The sequence below is a fragment of the Phyllopteryx taeniolatus genome, chromosome 1 (genome assembly GCF_024500385.1).
Source record: "Phyllopteryx taeniolatus isolate TA_2022b chromosome 1, UOR_Ptae_1.2, whole genome shotgun sequence".
Lineage (NCBI taxonomy): Eukaryota > Metazoa > Chordata > Actinopteri > Syngnathiformes > Syngnathidae > Phyllopteryx > Phyllopteryx taeniolatus.
This window is the reverse complement of record NC_084502.1, coordinates 26,274,865-26,299,920: the sequence shown is the minus strand read 5'-3', so window position 1 is coordinate 26,299,920 and position 25,056 is coordinate 26,274,865. Positions and strand designations below refer to the sequence as shown.

The following is a 25,056-nucleotide window of genomic DNA, read 5'->3' as shown; positions in this document are numbered from 1 at the left end:
TCGTGATAGTAAATTCAAAGTGAATTAGGCAATTATGCTGTGAAGTTAAATAAATCTGTGCTTTGATTGATGATTTCCAAATCATGTTCAATCTATATTTAATTGAATATACTTCAATTTAATTTTCAAACAGATAAACTTTATTGTTTTTAGCAAATAATCATTAACTTAGAATTTTATGGCTGCAACACGTTCCAAAAAAGCTGGGACAGGTGGCAAAAAAGACTGAGAAAGTTGAGGAATGCTAATCAAACACCAGTTTGGAACATCCCACAGGTGAACAGGCTAATTGGGAACAGGTGGGTGCCATGATTGGGTATAAAAGGAGCTTCCCTGAATTGCTCAGTCATTCACAAGCAAAAATGGGGCGAGGTTCACCTCTTTGTGAACAAGTGCGTGAGAAAATAGTCGAACAGTTTAAGGACAATGTTCCTCAACGTACAATTGCAAGGAATTTAGGGATTTCATCATCTACGGTCCATAATATCATCCAAAGGTTCAGAGAATCTGGAGAAATCACTGCATGTAAGCGGCAAGGCCGAAAACCAACATCGAATGCCGGTGACATTCGATCCCTCAGGCGGCACTGCATCAAAAACCGACATCAATGTGTAAAGGATATCACCATATGGGCTCAGGAACAATTCAGAAAACCAATGTCAGTAAATACAGTTCGGCGCTACATCCGTAAATGCAACTTGAAACTCTACTATGCAAAGCAAAAGCCACTTATCAACAATACCCAGAAACGCCTCCGGCTTCTCTGGGCCCGAGCTTATCTAAGATGGACTGATGCAAAGTGGAAAAGTGTTCTGTGGTCCGACGAGTCCACATTTCAAATTGTTTTTGGAAATTGTGGACGTCGTGACCTCTGGGCCAAAGAGGAAAAGAACCATCCGGACTGTTATGGACGCAAAGTTCAAAAGCCAGCATCTGTGATGGTATGGGGCTGTGTTAGTGCCAATGGCATGGGTAACTTACACATCTGTGAAGGCACCATTAATGCTGAAAGGTACATACGCGTTTTGCAGAAACATATGCTGCCATCCAAGCAACGTCTTTTTATTTCAGTAAGGCAATGCCAAACCACATTCTGCACGTGTTACAACAGCGTGGCTTCGTAGTAAAAGAGTGCAGGTACTAGACTGGTCTGCCTGCAGTCCAGACCTGTCTCCCATTGAAAATGTGTGGCGCATTATGAAGCGTAAAATACGACAACGGAGACCCTGGACTGTTGAACAGCTGAAGCTGTACATCAAGCAAGAATGGGAAAGAATTCCACCTACAAAGCTTCAACAATTAGTGTCCTCAGTTCCCAAACATTTATTGAATGTTGTTAAAAGAAAAGGTGATGTAACACAGTGGTAAACATGACCCTGTCCCAGTTGTTTTGGAGCGTGTTGCAGCCATAAAATTCTAAGTTCATGATTATTTGCTAAAAACAATAAAGTTTATCAGTTTGAACATTAAATATCTTGTGTTTGTAGTGTATTCAATTAAATATAAGTTGAGCATGATTTGCAAATCATTGTATTCTGTTTTTATTTATGTTTAACACAACGTCCCAACTTCATTGGAATTGGGGTTGTATTTAGAAGTATTGGGGCAGATGTTTCCGTCCGTGTTCCCACCACTCATCAGCTGGCGGTGACAAGGGCCAGTAAGCTAGTGTGGGTCGGGGAGGCCACCCACCTGTTTGTTTCGACTGAAGCCTTTGTACGTGATGAATTCAACTCATTTATTCCCATGTTGCATTGTCATAGCGCCTATTTGCGATTGGCCCAACGCCATGAGAACCAGGGCCCCAAATCGAAGGCAGAGGGTATAAAAAGGGGTCTTGGGGGGCCGTTGTGACACGAGTCTGGACTACAACGGGAACGGCAGCATGAGGGAGCAACACACAGCGTAAGTGTAGACATGCTTAAACTCTTATACTTAATGTTAGAGTCAGATTTGTTCCTTGAAATTTATTACTGTTATTTATTATTGTTTATTTAATTGTATTTATTTTAATTTATTCCCAAAAGTCTATTCTGATCATTTCGTTGCATTTCTCTTGGCTGCACTGCTTCCTGTACATACTATATGTGTAAGTGGGTGTTGGATTTTTTTTCTGTCCAAGCAGATTTGAGCCTCTGTGTGCTGCCATGTCAATCTAATTTGCCTAGGATCTTCAAAAAAAAAAAAAAAAAAAAAAGTAGTGCTGGCCGATGTAGCCTAAACTGCATTAGAAATGGGACTGTTTCTTTAACCAATCAAATTCGCCTCTGTTTTCTGTCGTCTGATTGGTTGGTCAGAACAAGCTCAGTTCGACCAGCAAAACACATTAATACATTCAATCATCAGCATCTCAGATGAGTATTTTATTTACATTTTTTTCATGTTATGAGATAAATATTAGTTCTGAACTGTTCTGTCAGTGGTGTGTTTTTGTAAAATATTTGTGGTTTCTATAACTCTGCCGTGATGGTGGTTGCATTAGGAGGTGGATTAAGTCGGGTAAGTGCCCACTGAAGGCCCTGGAACGAAATGCAAGGTCCACTACTGATCGATTGCAATGGTTGGTAATGGTGTTAATAATGCGATATAAACTATCCATCCATACATCCATTTTCTGTACCTTCTTATCCTCACAAGGGTCGCGGGCATGCTGGAGCCTATCCCAACTATCTTTGGGCGAGAGGCAGGGTACACCCTGAACTGGTCACCCGGCCAATCGCAGGGCACATATAAACAAACAAGCATTCACACCTATTTGCAATTTAGAGTCTTCAATCAACCTACCGCGCATGTTTTTGGGATGTGGGAGGAAATCGGAGTGCCCCGAGAAAACCCACACAGGCACGGGGAGAACATGCAAACTTCACACAGGCGAGGCCGGGATTTGAAGCCTGGTACTCAGAACTATGAGGCAGACAAACCGATGCAATACTTTTCAGACGATAATACAGTGGTGCCTTGAGATATGAGTGAATCAACATTTGATTTTTTTCGAGATACGAGCTGTCGTTCAGATGATTTTTTTTTGCTTTGACTTGCAAGAGCACCGTCAAACTAAACATGAAAAAAGAAAATTACACTTTGTGTATTTAAAACAACCACATAGCTTAACCCTTCAGTGTGCTAGCTTAATGCTAACGCTAAATACTGTCAATGTTGCGTTACCATCTCTTTAAGCAGCAAATTGAAGACAAACAGTGCAGCAATAGATGTAGACAGACATTATAATAGTACATATTCTTTACCCTTTGCGAAAGACCAATATTAGTGCCGTACTGATGAGCTAAAAGAGTTCAGATTTTACAATGAACAGTATATCTGTCTGTCTGTCTTATATTACCACCAGGTGGCTAAAGTGGGCACATCAGAAAGATAAACCTTTTCTATTTAATTATGTCATTACTGCATGTTTTTATAAAGTACAACATTGAGTGCTTTTTTTCTTATTACAATACACATTACCACGTTTCATTGTTTGGTTTTTTGGGTGGGGGATGGAAGTGGTTTATGGCATTTTCGTTCATTTGAATAGGGAAATGATGATTTGAGATACGGTCAAATCATGGTCACGGAACGAATTAATCTCGTATCTCAAGGCACCGCTGTAGTTTCCATGATGTCAGAGGTTTTAGAGATCGAGGCAGGCTAAAATTAGGGATATACTTCTTTCGGGCGAAATTTGAGGATCAACGTAAAATGCACTATAACGACACAGTTAACTGGTGAACTTAATTTGACCTCTAAACTTTTGAATGCGCATGTTCAACTGTTCAGTGTTTCCGTACTTTTTGTACAAATGATCCATGAATGGACCAATTAGGTTTCCTGGTGTAAATAGAATTGGTATTTAACAGGAGGGTTAACATGGAAGCCTTGCGCTAATTGCACTGGATTTACCTTTGGAATGTGTCGTCCTCATCCCCAGCATGTGTAAGGTGATGCTGATGGAGAGGAAGTGCACAGACAAAGCAGCGAGGGTGGGCTCGGCCTTGCAGAGGCAACTCAGCGCAGGGATGTCCGGCGCGACCTTGGACGCGTGGGAGAAGACTGTGTCCTTCTTCGCGGTGAAGAAAACCTTCATCTTCCACAACGGCTACACCAAATCATCCAGGGAGGCTCTGCGCGTGTTTCCCTCGCCCGCTGATGACGTCACCCCGCTGTGCTGCCCGTGACCAATGGACTCTTAACGATTTATGTTTCATATTAAGCTGCATGAATTGAGCTTTTTTTTTTTTGGTATCATTAAACCTTTTTATTTGGGGGTTTAACTCCCAAATGATTGATTGGTCCAAAAGTGGGCCTTGAATTATTTTCCTTTCTACACTGTGAGCCTTAAAATTCCTTGAAAGTGGTCTCAGAAAGATCACGTTGTCATGCTTTGTTGTGGGGGGGAAAAAAAGCCATATTCCTTTGTACAAAGGATGTTTGTTTATGCTGATGCATATTATATACTGGTGTTAATTTTTGTATTGTACTACAGTGATGTTATTTTAAATATCCACAAAAGTTGAAATAAATACAGTGATACAGGCCTTGCCTGCGGCAAATAGCGAAAATCCTCATGGAATTGACACCCCACCTTAAAAAGCTCGTCATTGCCTATAGATGCCACAATCTTGAATGAAAAATCCAACTATGACCACTCATAAAGACATTGATATCTACAATGTTAATTCCGGATATTCAAACTTACTTTTAAATGTTAAGAACGCTTGCAATAAGCTGTGGCCGTGTCCAGAGATGTGCGACGTCACTGGAAAACTAATCTACATCAAAGACATGAATAATCAATCATCAAATACATGAAAAAGGCACCATACCCCACCCCTGCTATCAGTATGAAAAAAGTACTGGATTAAGGGATAGGGACCGGGCCGGACCGCAATTAGTGAAAATCCTCGGAGGACCGATGCCCATAATAATTGCATTGAAAAAAAAATTGACTTGGTATTGATATTATCCATTTGGATCAATTCACCCACCACTGTTTTATAATGCTCACTATTGTGGTTTCGGCATCACATCTGCCTCACAGTTCTGAGGACCCGGGTTCAAATCCGGCCTCACCTGTGTGGAGTTTGCATGTTCTCCCCGTGCCTGCAGGGGTTTCCTCCCACATCACAAAAACATGATACGTGGTAGGTTGATTGAAGACTAAATTGCCCGTAGGTGTGAATGGTTGTTTGTTTATATGTGCCCTGCGATTGGCTGGCGACCAGTTCAGGGTTTCTGCAGGTGACTGCTCTAACAGTGTGAGAAATCCATCCATCCATTCTCTGAACCGTTTATCATCAGAAGGGTTGCGGGAGTGCTGGAGCCTATCCCAGCTATCATCGGGCAGGAGGCGGGGTACACCCTGAACCGGTCGCCAGCCAATCGCAGGGCACATATAAACAAACAACCATTCACACTCACAGTCACACCTATGGGTAATTTTACAGTCTTCACTGAACCTACCATGCATGTTTTTGGGATGTGGGAGGAAACCTGAGTGCCTGGAGAAAACCCACGCAGGCACGGGGAGAACATGCAAACTCCACACAGGCGGGGCCGGGGATTGAACCCCAGTCCTCAGAAATGTGAGGCAGACGCTCTAACATGTCGGCCGCTGTGAGAAATTAAACAACCCAGAAAATCCAGTGCTGTGAAAATGTAATGGCCCCTTATAGCTAATAACTGGGTGGTGCCATCCTCAGCAGCAACAACTGAAATCAAGCGGCCTTTTTAAGGTCATGCCATTGCATTTCAATGGAACTCAAGTCTGGACTCTGACTCGACCACTCCAAATCCTTCATGTTGTTTTTTTTCAGCCATTCAGAAGCTGACTTGCTGGTGTGTTTTGGGTCATTATCCTGCTGCAGAACAAGTGCGCTGCAGTTTGAGATCACAAACTGATGTCTGAATATTCTCCTTCAGGATTTTCTGTTAAAAGAGCAGAATTCATGGTTCCATCAATCACAGCAAGTTTTCCAAGTCCTGAAGGAGCTAAGTCGTCCAAGACCATCACACTACTACCACGTTTAACTGTTGGTGTGATGTGCAACTTTTACACCAGATGTAACAAGGCACCTTCGAAAAAGCTCAACTTTCATCTAGTCAGTCCATATAATATTCTCCCAAAAGTCTTTTTTCAAAAGGTGTTTCTCAAAGGTGTCGTTAGGTTAGTAAATTTGAGGATGGCACAAGGATTAAATAGTGACAAATGCAGGTGTTACTGCAAACCCTGCTGGACATATTGTGTCACGAAAAAAGTGAACGTTTGCAAAGACATTTCAAACTCAAATCATCGTTACCATATATCAACTTTATTAATAATAGGGCTAATTCAAAAAGCAGACATTCAGCAACATTTGAACAACTGTAGCAGCGGGCGAATGAACAATAAAGTGAGTCAAGTCCACACCATGCATTCAGCTGGCAAACCACTACTTTTGCTCAAGGTCGGTGACCATAAAACTCAGCCGCACCTTGCTGTGGAGAAACAGCAGCTGTGTTGCTACCTTTATTCCCTCCTCTCTTTTTTGAGGGACAACTTCCATTGGAGCACTAATTAAAAAAAAAAAAAAATAATAATAATAATCCAATGCAAAACCTTAAGTGGAGAGGGAGAAAAAAAAAAGTGTTTAGGGATATAATGTACATCTGCTTTATTATGTAGGCGATCTAAAATATCACGGCAACAGATGAACTCTGACAAACGGTTAAGGTGACCAAGGCATAGTGTCAAGGATGAAAATAAAACTTACTCATCATTACTTTCCTTTTTTTTTTCTCTCTTGTTGCTTGCGAGGTTGATAAAATAAAACCTTGATCATACACACGAAACAAAAATGGCATCTTTCACTCAAATTCCAGTTAGGACCAAACGTGACGACCAAAGGAGGATAAGTTAGATCACAAGCACGTGAGGGGGTTCTCAGCCATTTTAAAACACACTGACCAAAACCTTTAATAGGAAACGAAAGCAAAACAAGATAAAACTGAATAGCGCACTCATCGTGTTGTGGGCCCAATTTGCAGCCACTGGACATCCGCTTAACCAAATCAAGCCCTCAGCTCAACATGGGGCGTCGTCATCTGTGTTTGCTTTATGTAGAATTAGCTCTGTGTGCAACGTCATGGTGTATTACAAGACTACACATAGATTCTGCTTAAGGTTCAATTGAAGATTATCATTAGAGCGGGGATGACGGCATGTCTGTGTGTGTGTGTGTGTGTGTGTGGGGGGGGGGGGGAAGACAAAGCGTGGCGTATACACTGTGTGCACAACGGGGAAAAGTGTTTATTTGGTGGCTGTCCCAAATGTACTTGTGATGCAGATTTGATTGGGAAACTGGTGTGTGGGTGGATACCCATCAGGGCAAAGAGTTCAACAAATCCTGCAGGAAGAGGTCCGGATCTGGGATTTCAGAGAGGAGACCTGAAACATGTCGACAAAGGATCTTAATAGTCAGTTGTTTGTTGTTATTTCTGGTAAAGGAAAAACAAATGTATTTGTCATCATGTTTTGAGATCAGTGCTTCTAAAACCTTTACCACTTCATAAGAAATACTTAGCTCTCCAACTATGACAAATAATGACCAAAATGACAGTAGCATAGTAGGCCTAAGTGTTCATCAAACATGAGGCAGAGGTTTTATTCCAAGCCACTCGAACATTACGAGTTTAAAATTGTACCTAAATAAATGTTTGAAAAGAAACAGTTGCAAAAGATGCAAATGTAAATGTATTGTACTTAAAAGTAAAACAATTGAACTGTCCTGGATTAAAAAAAAAATAAATGCATTCTTCACATACCACGAGAGGGAGCCCGTGAACCACACTACAAATGATTCTTTCTCAAAGGATTTGAATTTTAATGATGTAAACTAATTCAGTTTTACTTTTTTTCAAGATGAAAAGTTACAGTACACTTGCTACCACTTGTTCTTCTATGCAGCTAAAATTGAGGCGATATTAAATCAGTTTCTTTCTGAAATTACTTATAAAATCGATATCAGTTTGAATATTGTTGGAATTTTGAAAAATATTTTAACATTTAAATATTACGCCTATTTCGTTTGCGTAGGATCTAGTTATTCATATTTGAAATTACTAGGCTTTACACGATCAGGATTTTTGGGGCCCATCACCGATCAGCGAGTTTAAAAAAAAAAAAGATAACCGATCACCGATCCGATCACAAGATGAAGGGATATGCCTATTTAAAAGTTCTGTTCATTTATTGTATATACTTGTGTACTTAATTGCTAAAAAAATATATATTTACAATAAATAATGCATCTTTGTTCCTCTATTTATGCCAGTGAGGCATAGTGCCAGACAGAACAAATGAATGGTCTTCTATTAGATGGCAGGAAGTAAATACAGTAATTAATGTATCCCCTTTTTGTGACATTTTTGTCTGTTGGTGTCCCGTGAGATTTTTCAATTGTAAAATATGTTCCTTGGCTCCATAAAGGTTGGAAATCACTGCTCGAGTCAGATCGTGTATTCTAATCAGTCAGGTCAAACCAACATGACATGACATGATCGTATTAAAAGTACGTGAACATACCCCAAGCAAGCCTTAAACGAACATCCTCTCCTGTCCTGAGCACTGGTGACCACCAACACACGTTTTTGTCCGTATAATACCGTCGGCTCGCTCCACTTTTGTTGTCATCGCCACGGTAACGAGTGTATCCGGTCGCATTTGAGTTGACATGATAAAGCCCAATGATCGTAAAAAACGGGATGCAGAATACAAGATTTTATTGCAGTAGTCAATCGTGAAAGAGCAAAGTTGTCTTGTAGTCTGATCCGGGCATTACGTGTTGTCTGTCTCCGACGTGTTTGTCTGTCCCACACCGCCAAGGTTATTTTTATTTTTTTATTTTTAAATAACTTCTTTGGCCGTCAAGATATTTACAGTACTACGTCAAAAGACATGCGACAAGGCTAAAAATAAACTCGCTTTAGGATTCAAATATACTGTGCACGCGGCACAAGGAGTTAGTCTTTTGCGGAGCCGATCAATGACGTCATTAAAGCCGATCACCCGATCAACATAAAATGCTCCATATCGGCCGATACCAATCAGCCCGATCAAATCGGCGTAAAGTCTAGAAATTACATCACTTTTGTGTTTTTAGGTTGTTTTAAGAACTGCATACCTCTGTTTTGTGTGTGCATGTAATACTAACCTACAACATCAAAGAACTCCGCCAAGGATTCGGCGGGCATGAGTTCATCCTGGAAAGCCCTGAGCACGCGCTCCGAGGCCTCGTAGATGGGCATGTCGTTGTGACGCACGTATTCGGCAAGCGAGAAGGACCAGCCACCCTCCGTGTTGCTGGTGGGAACTTTCTGCAGAGCCAAAAGGCCGAGAAAAGGTGTTTGAGAGACTTTATCGGAATCACTGCAGCCAATAAGCTAAATATAGTGGCACCTTGACTTATGAGTCTCCCAACTAACGTGTTTTTTGAGCTACAAACTATCGCTTGGTCGATTATTTGCTTTCCGCTACCAGAAATGGTACACTTTGCCTTCCAGAATAAGAACATAATGTAGAAGAAATATGTTAATTGCGTAAATGTTGCTAATTTGATTATTATTAATCCTATGTTTGTGTTTCCTTACCAATCTGTCATTGGTTAGTCTGTTTTACACAAAATGTGAAGCCCAAATATATAGTTCATTTTTTATTCTGTTTTGATGTATTTAAGAAGAAAATTGTTCATATTCCCCTCCTGATATATTTGTTTTGGATCCAAGACAGGGGTCAATGTTATGTTTTTATTCAACTTTTTACAAAACTTAAGTCCAATGAAGTTGGGATGTTGTGTAAAACGTAAATAACAGAATACAATGATTTGCAAATCCTTTTACCTGTATTCAATTGAATAACACTACAAAGATGATATTTATTGTTCAAACAAAAAGTTTTTTTTGTGTTGCAACTATTCACTCATTTTGAGAATGGTCATGGAATAAATTTAACTCACAAGTCAAGGTACCACTCTTGAGTTTTAGTACGTTACCCTGAACATGTCATAGACGAGATCCACCAAGCCCCAGAAGAGAAGGGGAGAGCGATAGACTGCATATTCCTTTGGTGATTTATCTGTCAATCTGAGGAAAGGAAGGAAGGAGAGCAAAGATCGTCATTTCAAATCATGTGCTTTAAAAGCGCAGTCACTCATAGATGTTCACATTCGAGACGTACTTATTGGCGCTGGTCGCCGACACCTTGCGGGCGTGTGCGTTGACCAGGAGTCTCCGGAGGAAGTAAATCCGTGAGGTTCTCCAGCGTTCGGGTGGCATGATGTGCATGGCCAGGACAGTGTAGTAGTGCGGCCCTTCCACCTCATACGAGCTCTCCACCCATTTCTCACACAGCTGCTCCTGAAAACTCTGCAGGTTCTTCTCCTCTCGGGAAGTAGCCCGTGTCCTGCAGGGTTTGGGAAGGGATACCAATAATACATAAGCCACAAATTATTGTTTAAAATCTCTTCTACGCCTCTATCATTTGTGCAGCCTTATAAAAGATTACAACTTGGAATGTGTAGTAGATCAGAGGTCTTTAATAGATTGACTCTGGTTCAGGCCTATTATTAGATTATTTTGGCAAACTAAATCGAACCAGCTTAATTTTTTTTTTGTCTTATTTTAACCCGTGCAAAGTTTGGGAAATTTACAGTTGTCTTCTTTTCACACCCGAAACTTAATTTTTATTATGGTAGTCAATTTGGGCGTTTTACGGTAGTCTTCTTTTAACGTGCGTAACTTTTTTCTGTTTAGGTTTATTTTTACCTGTGCAACCTTTTGAGTTTTTACAGTAGCTTTTACCTGCACAAATTATTTGCAGGGTTTTCGGTCGTTTTATTTTTACCTGTGCATTTTTTATAGTTTTTACAGTAGTCTAATTGTAACCTGCGGTCTTTTATCTGCGCAATTAAAATCTTTTTTTTTTTTTAAACCATACAACTTTTAACAGCTTAATTTTTTACCTTTTCTGGTTTTTACAGTGGTACAGTAAATGTATGCAAATGAACTACATCAACCAGTTGTGTGTCTTGTAATGCCTCCTATCAGGGGCGGGGGAACAACTTTAAAAGTATGTGGGGGGCACATTACTTTGGGGGCACTTTTTACCGTCTGAAAACCATTGGTTGACAGGGAGCTCATTGAACATTTTCATCCCAAAAACCTATCGATGATTTAATTTTTCCATTCCTGAAAAAGGGTATTGTGGGCCACCAAAGGGGCACATTACACACACAGGGGCACATAGGGTAAAAAGTGAGGAGGGTAGGGGAGGGGCACGTGCCACCCCGGTTCAACCACCTCTGCCTCCTACAGTATGTGACAGTTGTCGACCAATCAAATGGTTTATTCAGAGCAGCTTTGAAGTAGAGCGAGTGTGTGTGGAAGGGATGCAAGCAATGAGGATACTATATTTAGTTGTGCATTATGCATTCTATACATTATGACAAATGTTCCTGAACTGGACCTCTAACTATTGAGGCCCCTGATGTAAATTCACATTGAATCGTGGCTACAATAAATTGAATTGCAAGCGCAGCGTCCACACTATGTGTACCTCAGGTTGTCGTCATGGCGACGGTGAGCAAAATGTAGCGCTTTGTGTGTTGAATAGAAAATAAATAAGCTATTCAAGTACATTTATATATACAGTTAGCTTTAGCCAGCTAACACGACCACAGCGCATTTGCAAAGGACTTTCATCTTTGCTCCTGTCTCGCTGTGGCGTTTTTTTTTTAGCTAATACAGCAAATTCTTTCAGCTGCCCAGAATGGTACAGTGAAGAACTTGAACTTTAAATCTCATATATTCCAGTTCTCTTGCAGTACATACGTGTTTAGCACATAGAGCACAGTATGGATGATGTAGGGGATGAGATGGATGTTGCTCTCTCGGCCGCCTCCTCCCGTATCCACACTGAATGATTGTTCGGTAGCAAAGCGAAGGAAGAGCAGTTTGGTGTCATGGATGTTCAGTTGGTAAGTGGGCTCGCGCTGGCCGGTGCACTCCTGCAGATATGTGTTGTGTCTGTGCGGCACAGAACAACAAGAGTTTAAAAAAATAATAATAAAATCAAATAAGAACAAATTCAGCCTTCAATGGTGTAATTTCCAACCACAGGACTCAATGGGGATATCTATTTTGGGGGAAATAGCTCATTAAAAAACAGAAATTGGGACTGCTTGACGGGAGAGCCAGCAGCCCCCAATGCAGAGGGATTAGAATTCTACCCATCTATGAGGACAATTTAGGCCGCTTGTGTGCTGAGGCATTTTTTTTTTTTTTTTTTACCGTGCTAAGCATGTAGCAAATGCTGATTCTGGCACATGCGGCCCCCAAACAGGAAGCAGTCCATTGCACTTGGTGTTGGCATTCTGGAGAGCAGCGCTCTCCCACTCTTCTCGCCCACGGGCCAGCCTGCAGCAGAGGTAAAAGCAATTGTATTTGTATTATGATAATTTTTTTTAACTTATAATGAGAATAGGTGACGTCTTCTTAAAAATCAACGATGTTGTTACCTGACAGCTGCCAGATGGCAGTCGTAGTGGACAATGTTAAAGTGCGACACAGTGCTGTAGCCTTGCTGCTTGCGAGGCTTGTTCTCAAACTCCTCTAATGACACCCGCTTTGTGAAAGTGTAAATACCCAGGACCTTAGTGGGCTGAAATCAAAAACATATCTGGTAAGTTGCTATACCTCACTAAAAGTAACACCACTGGCAGATTACATAAATAAGGACATGTGCTTTGTTGTACCTGGAATTTGTAACCTTCTCTACAGATACAACAAGTCAAGCCTGGCTCCTCTATCAGCTCCTCCATTTGTTTCAACAGTGAAGTCTTGGTCACCACCTGGCCCTTCTCATTGGTCTGAAAGGCACATACCCTGTCACTTAAACTTGTTTTTGACAGTTTTTGACAAAAACAACAAGAACAAAGTTGTGGGAAAGAAAGAGTGTACCGTCATGCCCAGTGTTCCCAGAGCCTTCTGTCTCATGGCCATGGCCATACGCTTCTTCTCAGCCCGGGTCTCCCTGCGCGCCGCTTCTATTTTTAGATTGACGTCGCCGTGCTCCCTCAGAGCTTCCAGAAGATTCTCCGCAAGCGTACCGATACCTTCATCGCTGGAAACCTGCTCCAGCTTGTGCAGGTTGGTAATTGAATCAGTGCCTATCAGCACCTGGACAAAAAAAGGTCAAATATTTATTTTCATTCATGGTCCTAATCCTGACTTTTGGCATTATTAAATAGTATTTTGTGTAATACACTACATTTTATTAAAATGTTTACTACCTGTGTGGGGGGATGCTGGGTAGCCAAACCACGGAGCAATCGTAGAATGAAGGGTAGCGCAGGTCGAGAGAGGAACTTCTTCCAGATATCGGCATCCAGACTGATAAGAAAAAAAAAAAAGATGAAACTTTCACAAATTTCTATGCCCTTATCAAAGGCGTGAAAGAATAACAATGCCCATACTTTTTGGCATTTGGGATATGTTTCTTCATGTAGTCCAGTGCATTTTGTGTGATTCCTTTTTGCAGAATAAGGTCCTTTAGCTGATGGCCATTGCTGTTATTTTTTATTCCAGCAGCAATTTTACAGAAGCAATCCAAAAACACTTTGTCATCAGCACTATGTTCCTCATCATACCTGAAGGGAAAAAAAGTTTCAATATACTGTGTAAAAACACTTGAAGCATGGCATTAAGACATTAAGACTGCAGTTTATCACATGAGAATACAACAGTGATACTTACTTGTCAAAGCTGCAACATGGCTTAAAGCGCTCGACCAAGATCTTCATCTTCTCCAGTTCGCCAAACGACAGGTATGGAATGATACGAAGCAGACCCTGCAGCACGCTGGGGTTGGAGCGCACAAATGGAGTGTTGATCTGGTCCAACAACATGACCAGCTGATCTTTATCGCCAGTCAGCAACAAGTTACCCTACAAAAACAATGAGAATTATTACAAAGAAAATTTTGACCCCAGCCAAAGGAGGTTAGTGTTTCTTTAGACACGGTTTGTGTTTTTCTTTGAGTTTGTTTGTACCTACCTTGTCCTCTGAAATCTCAGCATTAGCTTCATCCAGAATGATCTCCATGATGCTCAGAACCTGCTCTGCTATGGAGGCCCCACCACTGTCCTTACTTTCCTGTTCTGCCACTAAAGCCTAAAGATGGAACAAGATAATGTTGTTCCTCAACAGCATAATAAAACCCTGGTTGAGAACGCATCACAATCACCATCAACTCCTCTTTTGCTGCCGTACTACGGGAACAAAAGACACTTACCAGGTTTAGAGTTCCGAGCATGACGTTGAGTGTGTTCATCTCTGGTTTGACTAGCTGTTGTCGGTTGATTTTCACTTTTACACAATAACTGAATAACTTCAGTAAAACCTTAAAAGATAAAGATCAGCTTTGAATTAGAAATAAGATTTTTTTCACTCATGTGCATGCATATTGTCACTGTTGGGCAGAATCCTTGTATTTCCAAAACCACTACATTTCATCAAATAAAAAAAACAAAAAGGCCATCTTGCTCGACACTGCATTGTTAAAGTTGGTTTTATACATTATATTGCTATTATATACTGTTACGCACCAACATCAACAACTCACCATCATGTTCAATTGTTAATTTAATTGGGGGAAAAAATAAATAAATAAAATTATTACATCATTGATTAGAATGGTACGGACACGTTCCTGCCGCCAGTCATGCTGTGATATAATAAAAAAAATATTTGCTGATTCGTCAGTGCAATTGGCGGAAAATAATCTGCACGCAAACTGTCTGACGAGCTTCCGTCTGCAATGAAGCATTACAGCTCTCTATTTTTAACAAAGCAAGCCTAATCAAATGTATCCAACCCAAGGCTTGAATTAAGCATTTTGCGCCTCATAAAACACATTGAAAAGCAAAACTGCTAATCACAGATTGTTCGATGTGCATGGAGGTGACAACGCAATTATGTCGTCATCAAAAAGGTGGAAGTGAAGCCACGCCTGGTTGCTGGAGCGGGATGCGCAAAGCTGAATTGATAAGAAAAATGCAGGTGCAAAAGACGGAAAATGGCATAAGTGTGGTAGCATTTCATAGTGAAATGCAAGTTTGTAAAAAACAGACCTGTCGCCCCTGAAGACGCAGAGTATCATGGCTGAACCCCAGCTAAACACACTATATACAAGCCTTCATATCTCAGGTGATAAACAATTTATCCCGAAGATGACACTCGCCATCTTCGTTTATCATACAAACCGTATTTGACAACCAATTCAGTGCGGTCGCTGCCCCCATTCATGTTTACATTGCAGCTGGTGAGTGCGCGAGGTGCGTTCAGGGACACAGCATAATTGGGAGTGAATGTGTTCTTTTGTAATACAGTACATAATTGTAACTAGGAAAATTATTTGTATCAGAATGCTTTCGTTAAAACACTGTACGACCACAGTCATAAAATTGAATTAATTTTGTTTTCTAATATAATGGATCAGATCAAATATTTTGTTAATATAGTCAGCCAGAGCTCCAAGGGATGCAAAGTTATCAATGTCCTTTCACATCGTTCCTTTCATACCGTGTTGCGTGTTTTTGTTTGCACATTAAAGACAAAAGCCCCGTTTTTGTTTTGATTCCTCATTAAAAAAAAAAAAGGCCCATTTTGTCCACCTGTTTTTGAGATTGTAGGGTGAAAGCTATAGCTGGATACTAGTGTGAACTTAAAGGGTTGCAACATGGGGGAAATGAAATGCCAGTATTTTGAGGGTAATAGACAGTCAGCAACATACTGAGAGGGGAAAAAAAGCACAATGAACTAGTTAATTTTTGGAATGGTGAATTTGGTTAAAAAAATGTGAATTATGAACTGTACTAGTTTATCTTTGGAATGGTAAACAACTTTTTTTTAAAGTAGTTTGCGTAGAAAAATAGCTTTCCCAAGTCTGACCTTACGACCATCTGATCTGTAAGTGGGTAGGTACAGAGTCATGTAGGTTAGTGTTTCTCAACCAAGCGTCCGTGGACCCCTAGTGGTCTGTGGTGTAATTGCAAGTGGTCCGTGAGAATAAAATACCTATGACATTTATAGAGAGGATGAATTTACTCAAGTGTGACTGACACCTTTATCTACCTCAACTAAAGAGGGTACAGGTTTCTAATGCAATGCATTTCAGGTTTAGCCTGTCACGATGACTTTTCTAAGACGATATATTTTCCTTAAAACTAGTTTTTTTAATGCCTCTGAAATCATGAAAAATAAGGAATGCCCTTATTATTTTTCTTTATATTTTATTTTTTGCTTTTAAATCATTGTTGTTGTTATTATTCTTGTTGCTCAATTAAATTGTTGAAATGGATCCCCTTACGTCTGAAATAAAGAATAAATAGCTGCAACATTAGGCTGGTTTACATGGAGCCTTCTATTCTGATTATAATCAGTTTCATATAAACACCTCGACCAGAACAAACAGGCCTAATCCAAATTGAATTTCATTCTGTTACACAGGGGTGGAATATTCCTTTTACCAAACCGATACAGAAGTAAATTTTCACCATGAATACTGTCATTCAGAATAGAGCAGGGAAAATCTCTGTCTGTGGATGCTTCGTTTTGAGGTAAATATGCGGTGACGTCAATTACTTAAATTGTTTTCATCAAGTCACTGATGGTGTAGTGGTACACTCGCCTGACTTTGGTGGAGGCAGCGTGGGTTCAGTTCCCACTCAGTGACGGTGTGAATGTGAGTGCAAATGGTTGTCCGTGTCTATATGTGCCCTGTGACTGACTGGCGACCAGTTCAGGGTGTAGTCCGCCTTTCGCCCAAAGTCAGCTGGCATAGGCTCCAGCTTCCCGCGACCCTAACCAGGAGAAGCGGTGTTGAAAATGGATGGATGTTTTCATCAAGTGTTATTTAAAATAAATGAATAAAAACAATCCCAACTATTGTGCTGAATAAACGACGGACCTCCATCTTTTTTTTTTGTCCTGTTCGGCTGTTAGGTCAAACAGAATGGAGGATCTGTATCCCTTTTATGCCGGTTTTACCATTTTTAAGCTTCCACTGTGGTTTCTTAGTATTATAATTGAAGTTTATTGAGAATCAGAGTCAAACAGAACAAAGTTTCTAGAGGGGAGAGAGAAAACAAAAGACAAAGCACTAATTGTAAACAGGATGAGAAAAGCAAGTCAGTATATTACCTACAACAATGAAACATTAAATATGAGTGTTGCATGGGGCTGTAGTGGTACATCCTGTGAGGGAAGGACAAGACAAGCTAGAACAGGACAAGGGTCGTGAACCCGGCTGTACAACTGAATTGTGGTGGGATTGACTATGTAAATTATAAAAGTCTATAGGATGAGAGTATGAGTGAGGGGACACACAAGCAATTCGCATATTCATGAGTTATTTGTCGCAACAAGTGAGTGGCCCCACACCCAGTGAGAGTCCAAGGGGTGTGTGCCTGCGGACACATACAAATGAATTGACACCGTTTTACATGGACAAAGACTGACAGAGGTGTCCTGTAATTGCTGTGCCCGGACCGCGGCGGCTGAGAACGCCACCCAATCAATCAAGGGGCGGGATCGGGCCCAGGGGTCCATCTGAGAGCAGCCCGGTGGACGGGACACGTGCCACACCGAGGGACCCAGGGCGGTCCCGCCAGCCCCACCGAGGCGCCCCGACAACTGGCCACCCGGTGGGGGACGCAGGGACCCTGCTTAGCTTCCGAGATCTGAAGAGATCGGACACTCCCAGGGCACCGCGCGGAAAACAAATAGTGAAGGTTCCCTTAAGTGTCTCTGTTGTGTAAATCTACGCGCTGCACATGGAGCAAAGCCTTGGAGCATTGGCAAGAGCCAGCACCGGCAAAAGTGTACCAGTCCGCCGGCGTTCCATGAGCAGCTAATAACACAGCCATCCAACTCTGTTGGCTCACTGTGTGATCTGCACAACGGCTCACCACAACAATGACCATTTACAGAGTCCTTAAAAACTATTGATGTCCATTTTATTTATCGAATGATAAGTCGATATAGTAATTATCGTGACAGGCCTAAATAAGGTGTCTCGCCCCCATTTGCAATGTTGAAGTCAAGGGGTCCTAAGGGTCAATCAAAAATGTGCGGGGGGGTACCGCAAAACCGCCGATGTACAATTCCAATGAAGTTGGGACGTTGTGTTAAACATAAATAAAAACAGAATACAATGATTTGCAAATCATGTTCAACCTATATTTAATTAAATATACTACAAATACAAGATATTTAATGTTCAAACTGATAAACTTTGTTTTTAGCAAATAATCATTAACTTTGAATTTTATGGCTGCAACACGTTCCAAAATAGCTGGGACAGGGTCATGTTTACCACTGTGTTACATCACCTTTTCTTTTAACAACATTCAATAACTGTTTGGGAACTGAGGACACTAATTGTTGAAGTTTTGTAGGAGGAATTCTTTCCCATTCTTGCTTGATGTACAGCTTCACCTGTTCAACAGTCCGAGGTCTCCGTTGTCATATTTTACGCTTCATAATGCGCCACACATTTTCAATGGGAGACAGGTCTGGACTGCAGGCAGGCCAGTCTCGTACCCGCACTCTTTTACTACGAAGCCACGCTGTTGTAACATGTGCCGAATGTGGTTTGGCATTGTCTTGCTGAAATAAGCAGGGGCGTCCATGAAAAAGACGTTGCCTGGATGCAGCATGTTTCTCCAAAACCTCTATGTACCTTTCAGCATTAATGGTGCCTTCACAGATGTGTAAGTTACCCATGCCATTGGCACTAACACAGCCCCATACCATCACAGATGCTGGCTTTTGAACTTAGCGTCCATAACAGTCCGGATGGTGCTTTTCCTCTTTGACCCGGAGGACACGACGACCACAAGTTCCAAAAACAATTTGAAATGTGGACTTGTCAGAACACAGAACACTTTTCCACTTTGCATCAGTCCATCTTAGATGAGCTCGGGCCCAGAGCAGCCGGCGGCGTTTCTGGGTGTTGTTGATAAATGGTTTTTGCTTTGCATAGTAGAGTTTCAAGTTGCACTTATGGATGTAGCGCCGAACTGTATTTACTGACACTGGTTTTCTGAAGTGTTCCTGAGCCCATGTGGCGATATCCTTTACACATTGATGTCGTTTTTTTTGATGCAGTACCGCCTGAGGGATCGAAGGTCACGGGCATTCAATGTTGGTTTTCGGCCTTGCCCCTTACATGCAGTGATTTCTCCAGATTCTCTGAACCTTTGGATAATATTATGGACCGTAGATGATGAAATCCCTAAATTCCTTGCAATTGTACGTTGAGGAACATTGTCCTTAAACTGTTGACTATTTTCTCACGCACTTGTTCACAAACTTGTGAGTGACTGAGCAATTCAGGGAAGCTCCTTTTATACCCAATCATGGCACACACCTGTTCCCAATTAGCCTGCTCACCTGTGGGATGTTTCAAACAGGTGTTTGATGAGCATTCCTCAACTTTCGCAGTCTTTTTTGCCACCTGTCCCAGCTTTTTTGGAACGTGTTGCAGCCATAAAATTCTAAGTTGATGATTATTTGCCAAAAACAAAGTTTATCAGTTTAGTATTACAAACGTTTATTGAATGTTGTTAAAAGAAAAGGTGATGTAACACTGTGGTAAACATGACCCTGTCCCAGCTTTTTTGGAACGTGGAAGTTGATCAGTTTGAACATTAAATATCTTGTCTTTGTAGTGTATTAAATTAAATATAGGTTGAACATGATTTGCAAATCATTATATTCTGTTTTTATTTATGTTTAACACAACGTCCCAACTTAATTGGAACTGGGGTTGTAGATGAAAACCGTAGCAAATGTGGTCAGAGAGGAATAAGTAAAATGGTTTATGCACCCAAACAGTAGACGGTTTCGAAGGCTACCCGAGAACTAAAATATTCGATAGCTGCAGCCCTACATTCAATTCCCCCATTATATTGTCATAGTTTTATTGTTTAATAAAACCCCTACTTTGGGTCCCTGTGCGATACACCTGCAAAAAATTGCTCCTCAAAATTAGTCCTTAAATGAGGAAATAATTGGCAAAACTGCTCCTCAAAGAAAAACATATTTTGAGCCTTGCCAACCTAACATATTTCACTTGGTTTTTTTTTGTCTAAAAAAACAAACAAACAAACAAAAAAAAAACATACAGACTTCCAATCATGAGACGACATAACGCCATAAGGCTCCGGGGGAGTCAAGATGTGGAGTTATGTGTCATTTCTCAGGCAGTGCCCGAGAGAGGTATTAGATTTGCTCTTAAACTATTGTCAATGCTTTAGATTGGGTGATAATTTGTAAAAATAACTGACCACATCGGAATTGACTCAGTTTGTGAACAAATATGAAATGGTCCTAATGTGCAACGTACAAGGTTTCTGCCCAACAGTGACGATATGCAAAACTGACACAATACAGCAGCTAATACAGAAATCACACACCACTGATGAGAATTCTAAAACAGTTATGCGTGTTGCTCACAGGCACTACAGTTGCAAGGACAGAGCGCATCTTTTTACATGCTTATTCGAGGGGATCTAACCTGGCATTGATTTTTTGCATCATATTTCATTCTCCCACTGGAAATAAGCACAATATCATCTTACCGTGAGCAGATGACGTCCCTGTTTAAAATCTTTGATTCCTGATAGCCGATTGAGCATACACTCCAGTCCTCCACACTGTGCCATAACTCCTGCCATCTTGTACACCTCCTCATCATCCTCCTCCTCATCTGGACAAAGGTGGGGGGGAGGGAGGGAGACATTTTTTTTTTTTTTTACTCGATTGTGAGATGAAAATCCATAGACACAAAAATGGTTGAATGAAGCAGCATGAATAAGCATGAATGAAAATTATTTGATGAAGATAAACAAGAAAGTTTGGCAGACTTGACAGTCAAAATCATGTGGGACACTACGTATATTAGGCAAGGGATACAACCTGTGGTTGAGTCAAGCGACTCAATGAACTCCTCTGTTGCATCTCCCAGCAGACCTCTCATTCGATAAATGATTCTCATTGGTTCACCCTTGAAAAGAGGGAGAAATGTTATTTGATGACGAAACTATTTCAGTTATAATTTTTAAGGCTCTGTCATTATTGGGTTTCGCTTTGGAACCTTACCTCATTTGTTGGGCACCAGACCTTTTTGTAGACTTCAGCTACAGACAGATCCAAGCTAATGATTTTGTTGTTCACGAGAAGCTGAGAAAAAAAAAAAGACTGTGTTTCTTCCAATCAGTTAGGTTGATGATCATAAGTGGTGAGGAGGAGGACATCATGTTGAAATGGCAATACAAGTACAGATTATTTTTACCTCCATGCCACTGTCATCTTCAAGGAGTGCCACTAGGTCGCAGTCTTGGCAGATCTTGTTCTTAATGTCCCTCATAAGGGGGCCGATGCCTGGCTCATTACTACTGTACGGGTTTCCAGGCATGCGACCTTGAAGGAAATCTTCCTGCTGAGGATCTTTTTCCAGGGTTACAAAGAACTCTGTCACCTCGTTCTCCTCCTTAAAATAAAATATGTTAAATAAAAAGTTAGGATAAAGACTCACATTGTTTCTGAAGTAATTATTCTACAGCATACATCCGAGTCAAGTACACCTGGGATGAAGCCAACTTACAGGATAAATGATACTACACAGTCTTTCAAAAATGAACACAGGTGTTCTGTAGTCATCCAAATTGTATCGCTTGGCAGTCTCTATGCAGACTGCCATGAAGGCCTTCGTTTCCGACTCGGTACCTATGAACAGCGCAAGATGGTCAGTCTCATTTTGTATCATGTTAACTGTGGGACCCAATAATGATAAGATATCACACGCTAAAGGCTTCAAAAGCAGTTGTTAAGTTTTCACTTCAGCTGACCTGTGGTCATGTCCTCGAGCATCTCCAGCAGCATGTCCTGAGTCTCGTCGATGAGTTTGGTACGCTGCACTACTAGCTTCCTCAGACACAGATAGCCGTTCAGCACTGTGCCAACAAGCCGGCTTTTAAAATGACGCTTAATGGATTCCACCTCCACAAATGACGATAGTAATCCTGCCGTCACACAAAACACAGAATTTTATCAACTGTTTCAGAAAGAACACTTGAAATCACTTTCTTTAAGACTGTGATTCTAGGGAAAGCAATCTAATGTTACCATAATTACTCGTGTATAATACGCACTCCCAATCTTGACCTCAAAATTCTGGAAAACCCTTCTACCCGTGTATAATGCATTTTTACAATGCATGATTTTGCTCTACCCATATGATCATGTATTACCTGTATTTTGTTAGTTTTTTTTCCAAAGAATTATTCTGAAGTTAAGCACTTTATTTGAACACGTAATACTTTTTATTTACTTGCTCTTATTTTGAAATTCACAGCACTACTTTTATTTAGTATATTAGAAAACACACAGTTGTGCTCATGTTTGATTACCGAGGCAGAATTTGTAAGATGGGTACAATTATTTAAAGAAAACATGAAGGGCCAGACGAAACACATTTAATTGTATTTTAATGGGTTTCAAATTAAATGGTCAAGCATTTCAGAAAAGCATCATCATTAAACAAAACGTAACCATGAAGAAATTAATTATGGTTGTTGTTCAGTCATCAGTCATATTTATAATAAAAAAAATAAAAAATAAACATTTCACAAATTCTACCAAGGTATGTAAACTCAAGAGCAAAACTGTACATATATGCAGTCATACGTACCCCTGTCATATTGGAATGAAAGTGTAGGCTACACCTTTTTCATAACCACTAGGTGGCGGCAGGAATTTTGGAATGAAAGTGTACAGCTTTTTCATAAACTCTAGATGGCGGAATACCTTTTTAAAATGTTTGGGGGAAAAAAAAATTTTGGGGAAAAAATGCGCATTATACACGAGAAATTAAGGTATGTTCGGTTAAAGAAATGTGAGTGAAATCTGCAAACCAGTAAAGCTCTTGAGGGCGTAGCCTTGCTGCAAGTGTGTGCTCAGGGTTGCCTCCTCCAGGGCCAGCAGGTTGGCGATTTCCTGTGAAAGACAAATGCACAAATAACACTGAAATAATTGCACAACACAAACTTTAACTGGCACATGGGTGTAAACATATTTTACAGGGAACTATCAATAGCAGTTTAGGGCAGTTACTGTCTTGATCACTTTGTTGAGCTCAAATAAATCAACTAAATGTTGTTGATTTTAGAGAGAGAGAAAATTTCAAAATCAGGCTTTACCTTGGTGATGAGGTTTCCGATATAAGGAAGGACACCCCGTGCTGCCAGGTAAACCTTCCAGTGTGTTGGTTTGATCAGCTTTTGGTAGAGACCCAGGTACTCAGCTGCACACTCTCCAGCCAAACTCAGCTCATCCAGATAACTGACCGACACAGGAAAAAAAGTCACACTACACATGACTTTCCCGTTGGCTATATAAGACTTGGAATTGTGAGAGTACAGTAAACCCGATTACCAGTACATCGTCATTTTACAAACGCTTACCATAACTTACCAGCATGTGCCGCCTTAATTTTTCAGTGAGTCTTACCTGGTGAGCAAGCCCAAGACTTGCTGTTTACGGCTAGGGATTGTCGTGAGAGCCTCCACAATCGTGCAAGCTGCCTGTCTGGCGGCTTGAGTGGCAGGTGTGAAAAGGACCTGTAGCAAGAAAAATACTTATGTCAACTCATTTCTAAGATGACTGTATTTCCGAATCCCGCAAGACATAATTTGCACATTTTTATTTACCTGCCGCAGCCAATTGTTGTGGCTTAGCTTGAGCAGGCGAGGGAAAAGGCTTTCACCTCTTCTGGACCTCATAAACTGCTTCCACTTCCACACATATTTCTCTAGCAGATACTGCTTCCGCAGTTCACCTTTCTCCTGTGGTTTTGTCACCATTTCATGGCCTGTCATTTTCATAAATTGGCAGGAGCATTGGAGACAAACATTAGTATTCAGCTATAATGAGAAGTTTGCTACTTGTCTGTACAACACTTACATCTTGCAGGGAGGCATTTTTTCCAGGCGTCGTATGAAGCTTTGGGATCCTTCTTGAGCCACATTTGGGCCTGAGCATGGATTTCATTACTGTAGGGCCTAACGGTGGTCAGGGATTCAGTAGCAGCATCCTTTAACAGACAGATAGTTGGTGAGGTGTCATCAAAAGCTACATGTCCAAGAGCTGCCATACTTTTAAATATGTTTTTTTTTACTGTGTAATTCAATATAATAATAAATCTTGTAAGGTTGGGGTTTTCTATTTGGTTCCACATCAACTTTACAGCTAACTGCCTACCATATAACAAAATCGCAAATTTTAATTGAACCTAAAGCAAATGCAAAACATCAGCATGATTACTCAATATTCACCTTGTTCTTCTTGCTAGTGGGGGCAGGGGGTTTGATCAGCTTCTGCAGGATTTTCAGGCACATGAGAGTGATGTTCTCCACCACGACAGGTGTCTTGATGTTAACTGACATGAGGAACAGACTGAGGGCTAAAAAAAGAACAATATGCATTTAGACATAGCTTACAACAGAAATTGAAGTATATAAATAACATTGACACCATGGAGACTGTGAGATAGTTGAGCCATTGGCCTAATATTGATACATGAATTGGACACAAATCTCTTTGCTGATGCTTCAAAATAACTCAGCCACTTACCACAGCGCAGCCGTAACTCCCAGCATCCTCCCTCTTTTGAAATGGAGTCAGTTAACAGCAGCATTTCATATTGCAGATTACTAACCTGTTGTAAACACATTATCGTCAAACTTGGCACTGCCTAGTAGCTTTCTTTAATGCTGAGGTAAATGTGTCACTGCTTCCATACACTTAAGATAGAAGTACAGTATAAATACAAGGCCTTGCATGAGGAGATGAAAGCAGACATACCAGGTCAGGATTGGCCCAGTGACCTTTGAGGGCTGCTGAAACCTTAGCAATGATAAGATCATTCATCTGCTGGGTGGCTTCTGGGTGATCTCTGAGAAACAA

General features: G+C 40.9%; 1 protein-coding gene across 6 annotated transcripts in view; it reads right to left on the bottom strand.

The window, feature by feature from the left end:
• Positions 1 to 6,283: 6,283 nt before the first annotated feature.
• ubr4 (ubiquitin protein ligase E3 component n-recognin 4) overlaps positions 6,284 to 25,056 on the bottom strand; it is an 81,776-nt gene continuing 63,003 nt past the window's right edge. For all 6 annotated transcript variants that reach the window (XM_061783825.1, XM_061783835.1, XM_061783852.1 and 3 more), the window contains 28 exons: positions 24,955 to 25,045; positions 24,724 to 24,808; positions 24,426 to 24,553; positions 24,055 to 24,184; positions 23,802 to 23,962; positions 23,602 to 23,711; positions 23,292 to 23,433; positions 23,007 to 23,088; positions 21,942 to 22,115; positions 21,698 to 21,819; positions 21,386 to 21,583; positions 21,193 to 21,273; positions 21,010 to 21,097; positions 20,673 to 20,800; positions 14,321 to 14,428; positions 14,083 to 14,199; positions 13,783 to 13,973; positions 13,503 to 13,676; positions 13,320 to 13,419; positions 12,988 to 13,206; positions 12,783 to 12,896; positions 12,546 to 12,688; positions 12,319 to 12,444; positions 11,860 to 12,054; positions 10,208 to 10,432; positions 10,023 to 10,113; positions 9,186 to 9,348; positions 6,284 to 7,420 (listed from right to left, as the gene is read on the bottom strand). In XM_061783825.1, coding sequence (XP_061639809.1) covers positions 7,356 to 7,420; positions 9,186 to 9,348; positions 10,023 to 10,113; positions 10,208 to 10,432; positions 11,860 to 12,054; positions 12,319 to 12,444; positions 12,546 to 12,688; positions 12,783 to 12,896; positions 12,988 to 13,206; positions 13,320 to 13,419; positions 13,503 to 13,676; positions 13,783 to 13,973; positions 14,083 to 14,199; positions 14,321 to 14,428; positions 20,673 to 20,800; positions 21,010 to 21,097; positions 21,193 to 21,273; positions 21,386 to 21,583; positions 21,698 to 21,819; positions 21,942 to 22,115; positions 23,007 to 23,088; positions 23,292 to 23,433; positions 23,602 to 23,711; positions 23,802 to 23,962; positions 24,055 to 24,184; positions 24,426 to 24,553; positions 24,724 to 24,808; positions 24,955 to 25,045 — 3,751 coding nt within the window. In that variant the 3' untranslated portion in view covers positions 6,284 to 7,355. The remainder of the gene's footprint in view (positions 7,421 to 9,185; positions 9,349 to 10,022; positions 10,114 to 10,207; positions 10,433 to 11,859; positions 12,055 to 12,318; positions 12,445 to 12,545; positions 12,689 to 12,782; positions 12,897 to 12,987; positions 13,207 to 13,319; positions 13,420 to 13,502; positions 13,677 to 13,782; positions 13,974 to 14,082; positions 14,200 to 14,320; positions 14,429 to 20,672; positions 20,801 to 21,009; positions 21,098 to 21,192; positions 21,274 to 21,385; positions 21,584 to 21,697; positions 21,820 to 21,941; positions 22,116 to 23,006; positions 23,089 to 23,291; positions 23,434 to 23,601; positions 23,712 to 23,801; positions 23,963 to 24,054; positions 24,185 to 24,425; positions 24,554 to 24,723; positions 24,809 to 24,954; positions 25,046 to 25,056) is intronic.